Here is a 12,344-nt window from a genome sequence, read left to right on the forward strand (position 1 = left end):
CTGTCCTAAGTAGAATTTAGGGAAATAAACAGTTTGTTGCAGACATGGGAGCAAGAATAAAAATTTTAAAATGGTGTTAAACAGCCTGCGATAGCTACCAGGTGCTGTTTGCAAATATTCCATTTCTCTTCTTTCCAGACACACAGTAGCATGATACCTGCCAAACCACCTGGAAGTTACGTGCAGCCATGTAAGTTGCTCTGGTCAAGGAACGTGCGTGGAAATGGATCACTTCTGAGGGAAGCCTTGGACAGCCAGAGAGAAAGTCAGCATATTCTCTTGCCGCCACAGCAGTGATACCTGAATACCTAAATGTGCGGACATGGAGCAGAGCCTGCAGGTAACGCAGGATGGACGAGTTTCCTAGTGGTTAGATTGTTATACTAATATTTAGGAGCTGTTCGTTACTGTAGCACAATCCAGGCACCTTGTCGCATAGCTCATTTAAACCAGGCCCTATTTCAACTGGCCTTCACTCCAGTCAATGACCTTTTCATGACCATTTCAGTAAAAGAAAGTCACATATCTGTGCCTAAAAATGCCAAGGAAGTAAATCTCCTGATTTCAACACTAGTATTTGCTGAACACCTACTACTTGTGAGCAAAGTAACAAGAGACACAGAAAAATGAGAAATCAAATCCACTCTGAAAATAACTAATGACTCCATGTCTCAAGTAGAGACAAATATGGCTGACACATACCATTTATTTTACAACTGCTTCTTCAGCCTTCAAAGCCCCATCAATGAGGTCATCACCAGAAATGTTTCTCACTTGACTTTAATAACCACTTACATGCCCATTTCCCCTACTGAACTGGAAACTGCTTGTGACAAAGGCTATTCTACTCTAATTTTTATAATTACCATCTAGCATGGTGCTTACTAGCATGGTGTTCTACAAATAGATGAATACAATCTTATACTGAGTTTGTACTGCAAGTACATCAAGGCAGGACTCTTTAGCTCTAAAGCCAAAAACAGAGGCTTTATTAAAATAAGGCACGCATACCTCCAGAACCCAATAGTTAAATAAGCAAGTCTAGAGAAAAGAGTCAACACAGCTCTGAAGAACTAAGGAATTGAAACTCGTCAGAACTTTAATCACACATAATCTCTAATATATTTGCTTTTCTCTGACTGTCCATCATCTTCCATAAAGCAGGAGACATGCAGTTGGCAACTTCAGATTCACATCTTCCCTGTGCTACCAGAAAGGGAAAAGCTTTCAGTTTTTTCCAGCGTGGATCACATGACCACCCCAGTCCCATCACTGTGCTCAGAATAAATAAAGACTGCAGATTCTGCCAGCTTTGGCAAAAGGCAGTGGGGAGCCAGGAGCAGAGTAAGATCACAGTGGAAAAAATTAACTACCACTCAAAATACATGGGTGAAGAACTGAGGGAGATCATTACACAAGAAGAGAGGTTAATCTCAGCTGAACAAATTAAAAGTTCATTTCTCCTGTATCATGGTTCAAAGGAAGATTAACAACATATGAAAACTTATTAGTACATTTACATCAAGAAGTATTCTCACTCAGATCTCACTCCTTAAACCTATTTTTCTAATGTTTAACATCTCATTACTATAGAAACACCAATAAAATGAAATCAATGCAATTTTTCCATATCAAATTAGCAGGAAAATGCAAAATGGAGATAACACAAATAGAATGATGAGAAAAAGCACTCTTTTTCCTGATGGTGATAAGTAAATTGGAGAAAAAAATTTATGTGAAATAAGTTGACCATAAAAAACTCGCTTTGACCAAGCAATTTCACTTCTGGGAACATATCTCTTAAGAGATGCCAAAATTGCAAACATTTATGCATAAGCGAAAACTTTTCCCACTGCAACCATCTAACTATCCAAAAAATGAAAATTAATAGTGGAAAATGTTGCGCACTGATTCAGCAAATCATGTGACCATCTGTAAACAATTACCAAAAAAATCATAATGATAAGAGAAAACGTTTGTTAGGATACTGAGTGAAAAAAGTAGGATCCAAAAGTATTTCCAGTATAATCAGCTACATGCTAAATTGTGTTTTAAAGACAGATAGGGACTTCCCTGCAGGGGGCACGGGTTCAATCACCGGTCAGGGAACTCAGATCCTCCCCCCTCCCAAAAAATAACAGATAAATAAAGACAGATAAAAATCAAAATATTAACACAGACAATCTCTGGATGATATTTATTTTCTTTTTGTGTTTTTCTGTATCCTATCCCTTTGAAATAGTTTTTTAAGCAAAATACAAATCTATTTCTTCCTGTATAATTAATGCTGGCTTAAAAAATCCCTGCTTTGACAATGTTAACAGAAAGCTATAACCTTTAGATCTCATAATCTATTACTCAGTAATAAATAATTATCAAAACTTTGCAGACAAATTTTGTACTGGGGGTGAGAAGGTGGGGTGGATTGGATTCAAGCATTTCCTCACACCATTAAAAAAACACTGACGGATTACAATAAAATGTAAAAATGGAACCATAACAGAACCGAGAAGAAAATTTTATTCTGGGTATGGAGAAGGCAAAGGAAGAAAAGAAACAAAGAGCTGATAGACTTGACTATCTAAATTTAAAATCTACTATAAATTAAAACAAACCAGAACAAGTAACAAAACTAGCAAAAAATACTTGCCCATGTCAGTAGGTTGATACCCTTCCCATAAAGGGTTCTAATAAAAGAGCAAGCATCTCCAAAATTAAAACAGACAAAGGACACTAACAGACAACTCATAACGTTAAGTAAGAATGGCCAATATGTGGGGAAGATCTTCAACTCTAAAGTAACCAGAGAAATGGTAACTTTAACCAAAGGAACCCTTTTTTCCACAAACTCTGATTAAAAATGGTGTGCTGAACTGACTAGGATTTGGCGAAATAGGCATTCTCACAAAGTATTAGTAGGAGTATAAATTGGTTTAATCAAAAAAGGAAAAAAAAAAGTGGTTCAGTCTTTCTGAAACACAATTTAGCATTCTGTTAAAAGTCTTCAAAATATTCATATCCTTAGGTCCTATGAACCCATTTCAGGAATTTGACTTGATAAAATCAGAATAATACTCAAATGTGATAGGCACAGCAGTAACATATTTTACAGAAAAAAACGGGTGGGGGGGAGAATGTGACTAGAGGCCCTAATTTATATCATGGGCTTTCATATCAAGGAAAATCATGGGGTAGAAATATAGAGTAGAAATACTAACCATCATTATCTCTGGGTGGATGGATTGAATTTACCTTAATTCTTTCATTTTCCTGCAGCATCCCAATTTTCTTTTCTCAACATGCTGCGTTTTTATAACAAAAACAATGTAGAAGAAACCTTCACTACAGCAATCTCAACCAAAGTTGCTATAAAATTGAATTCAATCCCACCGCTGACATTTGAGAAAAACAAGAAAAAGCACATGATATAATGAAAATGCTACTGCATGGCAAAGAGGGAGGGAGAGCCTACAAATACCTGTGCTAGAAGTGGGAAAGACTAGGTAGTATCCCTGAGAGCAAGCCCACAGACAAGCAGTGGAAGTGAGTGATTTCCTGAAGAAGAAAAAGAGAACAGAAAAGAGAGGAACAGAGCAATGATAGCCCAAAAACTTATGGAAGAAAGGAAAAGAGAAAAACAATGGAAGAGGAGGAAGATAATCTAGCTCAATTATGGACAGAGATGAAGGATGGGTGAAAAAGAACAGAGGGAATAATAAGGAGAAAATAAATATATCCCAAAGATCCAACTTTCTTTTATCTTAACGGTGAACTAAAACTTTTCTTCTTTTTTAAAAAAAAAAGTAAGTTACCTTGATTTAGGAAAAGGGCAGGAGTGGTCAGAGGAAGGAAGCTACACATAGAAGACAACTTAATGCAAGTTTGGGAGGAAACAGAATGAATCAAAAATGAATGAGTTAAAAATTTCTAGGAGGGAAAAACTGCTCCTTAAATTCTAAACTGAATGAGTGAATACTCTTCAATTCTAAGTACTTCATACCCTCCTCTAAGTCCTTCTTCATCATTTGGATCAAGTGGTTTGTGCAGTAAAAACAGTTTGGCACAATGAAAGGAATCACCGACTTGCAAGTGAAGAGGTCAGGAATCAAGTCCTGACTCTACATACCAGCCATGTAAAGCTGAGCAAGTTACCACATTTAGAAAACAGGGGCTACATACTTAGCACACAGAGTTTGTGAGTCTCAAATTGAAAGAATATGTATAAAAAATTGCTTAACTAAAAATACTCCACCAGTGCTGTTGTAGTAGGTGCTTTATTACCATTACCTACTACTAACCATGTAGTAGATTATTTATTACCATTATTTGAATCACTGTATCACTATGAATACATTCACAAGACCAAAGCCACTATTTTTTGGAAACAAAAGCCACAATAACAGCATTTTACTTATAGGAAAGTTAAGCAACAAAGTTAGATTAAAAGAATAAAAATACAGTTGTAATTGCTCTCTCCCAATTAACCCCAATCCACTCACTCCCCAAAATGACTGGAGAGGTTTCTCAGAGGTTAGGTAATTGTTAGCATAGCACACTCTACTGGGGCTTCAAAAATAAGTCTCGGGTTTGATGAAAAGGTCCCTTCGAGCTCTGAGACTGTATCACAAACAAAAGAATCAAGCTGTCTAAAATGGCAAAATGAAATTCAGATGTGCGAGTATCTTCTAATTTGCATTCTTAGCCAAACTGATAAGACTTTTTGGCTAAAGTTCTAAATTTCTATGCCCTGATCATAATTATACTTATCCACATAAAAATAGGGAAAATCTATATATTCAAAGTTATTACTAAATTATGGTATTAACCACACACAATTGAACATGAAGACTTTAAAAGCCCTGTTTTTAAACAATTTTTAAAGACAACAGGAAACGACACATATAATACTAGGTTTTAAAAGGTGAATAGGCCCTCTTTTGTGTACTACTTTTGCGGGGAAATGTTTTTTAAAGACATGTAAAAGTTGAAATCATGAGAGCTGAAATGGGGCCACATTACTGAAAGGGAGGAGAGATTAAAGGTATAAAAACCCTAATTATACCCTGCTTTATATATTCTTTGGCGTGTTTCTCCATTCCAAACACGCTTTGAAATTTTATTATTTTCCTTCACAATTGAGCATATCATCGATAGTCTTAAAGCACATGAACTTCAGGGAAACATCTGCCATTCTACAAATCTGATTGAGTTCCATCCTGATTACAACTTTTAAGCCAATGCATTTTAATAACTAGTATTAACCATGTCCATTTGTTTACCACTCATATATTTAAATACATAATATAATAAAACATTTAAATAATTTTACAACATTATCACTGATGTGTAGAAAAGATAATGGTGCTGAAACATCACTGGATTTAGAAGTAATATACTGTGTGACAGTGCAAAATGTTTGTCGATCATATGCAAGGGTCTAAATATAACCTGAGGATTAGTATGTACAAAACTGTAATTGTTCGAAAGGTGTGTGTAACTTAGGTGCACATGCGTGCACATGTATACACACATACATGCCTTAGAAAAAAAAGAGCAACTACGGAGGAATAGGCCGATGTTAACAGTGACTACAAGTGGACTGTGAAACTGATGTTTTTCTTCATACTTTTCTGTATTTTCCAAATTCTGTAAAATATGTAACATTTTTATAATGGGGGAGTCATTTTTCTAATCAATAGCATAAATAAAGTTAAGTGTGGCTGCTCCCAAAGAACAGTCTAAACGTAAAAAAGCAAAAAAATCTAGACCAGAACTCTGTACTAAGCACTGTTCTCAGAGTTACATGTTACAATACTGAAGTTAACTAGTAACCCTATGAAACAGATACCCCCACTGTGTGGACTAAAAAATTGAGGTTTCCTGAAAGATATAACAAAGGACACATAGCTATTTAAAGGCAGAGGCAGAAATTGCACACAAAGCTGTCCTAGTCCAAAGTCCAAATGTTTAACCAATTAAATCGCCTGACATGAACAAGATGTATTTCAATTTCTTCTTTACATTTGACATTTACCATTTTTTTTATAATTCAGTAGACAACATACATGGTAATATCTCAAAATGTTGCATCAGGTAATCTTATTAGAGTTTAGCCATAATCTATTATAATCTAACCATGATTAGTCCATGGACTGAAAATTAGGCTCAAGCAATTCTGAGTATTTTATGCATAAAATGACAGTTCTTAGCTAAATCAGACAGGAAATCTTGCATTCAAGAGAATGTATTGATTCTTCACACTACCTCCTATACAACAACTCCAACTAAAAAGATCAGCTCAACACCACACGCTGAGAGTCGATGCGCTAACACAGTCAGATGGCCTTGCCAGCCTGTCAGTGTCCCTGTGTTGTCAAAGAGTAAGACAGGGGAAAAAACTCAAAAAGCTAGCTATCAAAACTCAAGATCTTAAAACAAAGAAGCTTCCTTTCAATAAGGTAAATAAATCAAGTCACAACATACATAAAGGAAGGGATCACAAATGGTTGAAATTACCATTTAAATTACCATTTAATTACCATTAAATACATACCTTCCTCCTATTGAGTCGTCTTGTGGTTGGGCCCCGGCAGTGTTCCTCTGTGAACGTCGCAGTGACCCCCCTGGATTGTTATTAGGCCGGTTGGACATTGGCACCTCTCTCTTGAAGGGACATACCCTTTCTAGACACTACCATTCACTAAAAAGGGGAAAAAAAGGAGAAAAAATAAAATGTCAACTATACATAGTACAACACCAAAAACCAATGAGGGGCACCAAAGATGAAGGGGAAATGTTATGTAAACAATTTGATTGTACAGCCTTCACCAATGCTGCAGTGTCTTATTAAACTGTGAAGTCTGGCTGATTAATGTGTTATAAAGTGTCAGGAATATATCAAATTCAAGGCATGAGGTCCAGAATCCCACACATAGAATTAACTTACATTTCTCACGGAGCGCCCAAGAAATCCCCAATTCAAAAAAAACAGAGCACAAGTAGAAATCTCTGTTTCCACATCTAGTACTACATGGTAAAGGGCATTGCACCTAAAGTCAGAACACCTTGGCTCAAGTCCTGTGATAGAACGGGTACTAAAAGAGTCTGCCTTTGTACAAACCATAATCTCTAGCCTCAGATTCCTCAGGCACAGAATAAAAGCAACATATACCATGCTTACTTCACAGCAGTGCTGTGAACAAATGAAATAATGAATACAAAGGAAATGGTAAAACTATAATATCTTAATGGAGAAACAAGGAAAAAGCAGCTCAAGTACAGTAAACTGAGAAATGGTCCTAGATCTCCTGGATTTCAACATCAGCTGCGCTGGCTGTGACTTTGGACAAGAAACTTGATCTCTAGATTTTGTTTACCTCTTCTGTAAAATCAGTATATTATCTACCTCATGGAGATGTTAGCAACAAGAAATTGTGAACACAGTTCATAAGCTTAACAATTTAGTTCAAAACACAGTTATTAATTAATTTGAACTTTTTATCTTTCTATAAGAAATCGTTATACAGGAAAAAATGCTGACACTCAAAGAAAATGAGTTTAACTGACAAAAGAGGTCAATATTACTATCACAGAATTACGATTTTTATAAATCAAATCTGACACAATTTTTCTTAAGCCTCCAGTCAAATTCCAGGTAGAGTTCTTTAATTACTTCTATTGATTGGGGAGGGAACAGAAGGAACGATCATATGACATTACAGAAACTTGTGCCAAAAAGAATGTAAATTAACCATAACTAAATCTATTACTGGATTTTAAGAGATTCCATGCACTGTAACAGGAAACTGGGTTTTCTTTTGAGTTACATGTTGACCCAGTTCAGTAGAAAAGGACGGTTTCTTTCTGTCACACATGCCCACATCACCAATTAATACACCAAATAAACTTCAGTCAGAAAGTTCAAATTACTAATATAATTACTCTCAATTTTAGAAAGAAAAGAGGAAATACTATGTAAACATTAAAAGAGAAAGAGGAAGGTTCAGTTTACATGTACTGATGGAAAGAAAGAAAGATCTCTCCAAGATATGCTTGGAGAAAAACAGTATAATTCCCATCTATGTGTACATATATATTTAAAAGGTTTGCATATGTATCTTTTTATATTATTTGCTCATTAAAAATTGGTGGCAATAAATTCATACAACAGACTCTGTTAACACCCCGCCCCCCACGCGCCTTATCACCAGTTTCGCTTTCCATGGTTTCAGTTACCTACCTGATCAACCATGGTACAAAAATATTAAATTGAAAATTCCCAGAATAAATCATTTGTAAGTTTTAAATTGTACAACATTCCAAGTAGCTGGTGAAATCGCATGCCATCCCTCTCTGTCCCGCTCAGGATGTGAGTCAGCCCTCTGCCCAATGTATCCACTATATATGCTCCCCACCAATTAGTATATGAAAAAACATAGTATATACAGGATTTGGTATTATCCACGGTTTCAGGCATCACTGGGGAGCTTGAAACGTATCCTCTGCAGATGGTACTGACTAACTTTGAGAAAGAGGACTGGGGGTCTGAAGTCTGAAACTAAAGGAGTCATTTTTGTTACTTATCCTTTGAACACAATAAGGTAGGTCACTGGATTACAAATGCTGGGCTCTGGAGTTAAATGGCCTCTCACTGAGTTCAAATCCTAACTCCAATACCAACAAAATGTATGACCTCGTACATAAAGTCCTCTGTGCTTCAGTCTATCGAATGGGGATAAAGAACTTATCCTACAGAGTAGCTGTGAGCATTAAATGAGAAGATCCATACAAACCACTTAACACAGTGCTTATCACATAGCAAGGGCTCAGTACACACCAACTATTATTATTACTATAAACATTTATTCAGAATAAAAAAATACTTGTGATAAAATTATACTGGCAGAAACTTTGCCATAAAAACCACGGTCAACATGAGTCTTAAACTTCTAGCAATATCGTTTCAAAAGTGAATTTTGCTACACAGAAAACACAGTGTTCTTAATTAAGGGTGAGCATCACAATCACCTGAGAAGGTTTGTCAAAAAATGAATGCCTGACCTGCCCTCAGATTCTGATTCTGTGGGTGCAGAGATTGGACATATATTTTGAAAGAGCTCTCCTGGTTGTACTGATCTAAAGAACAATTGTATCCCATTCAAGAACTAAATAAAAAGACCAATCTATTTCAGAATCCATCCAAGAAGTTTTACTATCTCAAACACCATCTCAATGCCATCTTGCTTGGACGCTAAACAGTATGGACACAAGAGAATAGCATGATACTGTTCCTTTCACTTTAAAAAGCAAAGAATACTATTATTAAACAGGGTTAGGAGATCTGGGCTTCCCTAGTGGTGCAGTGGTTAAGAATCCTCCTGCCAGGGGACTTCCCTGGCGGTCCAGTGGTTAAGCCTTTGCCTTCCAATGCAGGGGGCGCAGGTTCGATCCCTGGTCAGGGAGCTAAGATCCCATATGTCTCGAGGCCAAAAAAAAACAAAAACAAAACAAAACAAACAAAAAAAGAATCTTCCTGCCAATGCAGGGGACACGGGTTTGAGCCCTGGTCCGGGAAGATCCCACATGCCGTGAAGCAACTAAGCCCGTGCATCACAACTACTGAGCCTGCGCCCTAGAGCCCGCGAGCCACAACTACTGAAGCCCACGCGCCTAGAGCCAGTGCTCCACAAAAAGAGAAGCCATCACAATGAGAAGCCCGCACACCGCAACGAAGAGCAGCCCCCGCTCACCGCAACTAGAGAAAGCCCACTCACAGCAACAGAAACCCAAAGCAGCCAAAAATAAATAAAATAAATAAATTTATTAAAAAAACCAACAGCGTTAGGAGATCTCACCTGCCCACTTCCTGCTATTAAATGCCTACTGTATGTCATAGGGTGTTAAGGGATTCAAATGAATATAAGTCACACTGGTTAACTTGACCTATAGTTAGCAAAGTAACCTTAATAATGCTCCCAGCACCTTCAGAGCTTGTCAACTAGCACCAGGTGGTTCATGGATAATTCTTGGAATTTAAAGAGAGGAAAAGTGGCAAGTAAGAAGACACTTATTTATCAAAGTGCTACCTGCTTTTAAAGCATAAATTGATCTTTAAGGAACGTGGCCAGACTCTGTAAAACTCTGGAGTTTGAATTGCCCAAAAGTAAATATAAGAGTAACATATAATACACATAGGATCTCCCCCACCCCATGCCCGGTATCAACAAATCCAGAGACAGAAGGGACCCTTGGGGGTGATCAAGTTTAAGCCCTTACATTACAGACAATTCCAAATGAAGAAAGTTCAAAGTCATCTGATGAGGAACTAGTCCTGTGAACCCTGATATGGAGAAGACCTATCACCTCCAGAGATCACCATTACCTCAAATTCACAAAATTTAATTCCTCTTTTGACTCCAGATAAGAGCCTAAAAATCACCATGCAGTGATTTCCTTCTTGTTATGTGAATATTCCATGCTGTCTTCACCAACTAGTACACCTACCATGTTTTATTAATTAAATTTTAAAACACACATACAAGTGAGTTATACTAAAACTGCATTGCTGTAAATTGTTTTGATAAACTGAAATGAATATGAACTCAAAGATTCCATCTTAATAGGTATCTCACAATGTTGAAACTAGAAGGTTTAAGTCCAGTCTATTAATAACCCTGACTATCAAGTCCTGAAATATACTACTCTTACCATATACCATGAGTACCATACTACTCATATCCATATACCATGGATATATGCCTTCCTTTCAGTGGAAACAATCACCGACATTTTTCACATGAAACCGTTGACGTTAATTCCTAAAGCACTGAAATAAAAGAGATGGCATATATGACTTTGAATTCAATAGAAAAAGCATAGAAACACCGACATGTTCAAGATTGAAAGCAAACTCACAGAACAGACTGACAGTTACCAGAGGCAGGGGATAGGGTGTGGGTTAAATGGGTAAAGGGAGTCAAAAGGTACAAACTTCCAGTTGTAAAATAAATAAGTCTTATTACTATGGGGATGTAATGTACAACATGGAGATTAAAAGTTAATACTACTGTACTGCATGTTTGAAAGTTGCTACGAAAGCAGATCTTAAAAAAAAAAAAATTCTGCATGTATGGTGACAGATGTTAACCAGATTTAGTGTTACTGATCATTTTGCAATATATACAAATATCAAATCATTATGTTGTGCACCTGAAACTAATATGATGGTGGATGTCAATTATACCTGAATTAAAAAAAACTACTTGCCCTGAAAACAAACTCACGATAACTTTGTTCACAGCTCTAAGCATCAACAAACTTACTCATTGATCAGGTTAAATGGCATATGAATTTTATGTGAAAATGTATTTACCTCTTCAGGCAAACAGAATTTCTTCAGGAAAAAAAGAAATGCATATTAATCTACATTTTAAAATTCATTTTCAAAGTTTTATAAGGAGGACATTCTTTCAAGGAAACTTCAACTGCAAACATTCTGGAAACTGATTTTTCCTTTAATTTCTCAACTCAGAATCAGAGAAGAGAGGTTAAGGCTAGGGAAAAAAATTAACTTTAGGATCTTCCCAGTCAAACGGCCAAAAGTATGAAATGAAAACAAAGGTTATCATTTGTGCAAAATTTTTTTCACATGAAGGAAGCCGGATAGACTGGAGAACATATCTCCAATTTAGTGACCAAGAGCAGACCGACAGCCCCAAACCAAGCTAATACATTTCTATTATCTATTATTTGATAGGCAACTCTAAAAACTGAAGGATAGTTACATTATTTTCACAGTAAAGATAACATTTTTCTAAAAATCTAATATCCCAACGCAGTATCTGTAGCAAGTTTTCAGAATTGACATTTAAAGGGAATCTTATTTATCCATTGTGTCCCCCCCGCCACCCTCCCGCCAATTTCTTATGCCTTCTGTTTAGATGTGGTCCTCCAAAGAGACTTGGTTTGGCTTCAGACTGTAAAACTGGAGTTTAATAGCAACAGTAATAAACACAATTTCCATAGCACTTTATTCATGTTTATTCTAATAAGCAAAATTTAAATGTGCCAATGGGCCTTTATTAACCATGTTGTTTACTAGTCCTACTTTACAAACAAGGAAACTGAAGTGCTACAAAATTAAGTTGCCTGCATGCAACAAGTAACAGCATCCAGACCTGCAGGCTGCAAGCAATAGCAGATGTAAACAACTGCATACACCAGATCAAGAAGGATATGACTACATCTTAGGAGAAAGGACAGGAAGTTAAATGTACCAGGGGCAGTATTAAACAATTCTACAATGAAATGGAATGGAAGTCACCCTTGCTTATAACAGAAGTCAT

General features: G+C 36.5%; 1 protein-coding gene across 26 annotated transcripts in view; it reads right to left on the reverse strand.

Moving 5' to 3' along the window:
• Nucleotides 1-12,344, reverse strand: part of TRIP12 (thyroid hormone receptor interactor 12) — a 148,488-nt gene that overhangs the window by 101,414 nt on the left and 34,730 nt on the right. For all 26 annotated transcript variants that reach the window (XR_005020556.1, XM_036857290.1, XM_036857298.1 and 23 more), the window contains one exon: nt 6,554-6,700. Coding sequence is in view for 25 of the 26 variants with exons in the window: in XM_036857290.1 (XP_036713185.1) it covers nt 6,554-6,651 (98 nt within the window). In the remaining variant the exon portion in view is untranslated. The remainder of the gene's footprint in view (nt 1-6,553; nt 6,701-12,344) is intronic.

Source organism: Balaenoptera musculus, chromosome 7 (assembly GCF_009873245.2).
Source record: "Balaenoptera musculus isolate JJ_BM4_2016_0621 chromosome 7, mBalMus1.pri.v3, whole genome shotgun sequence".
NCBI lineage: Eukaryota > Metazoa > Chordata > Mammalia > Artiodactyla > Balaenopteridae > Balaenoptera > Balaenoptera musculus.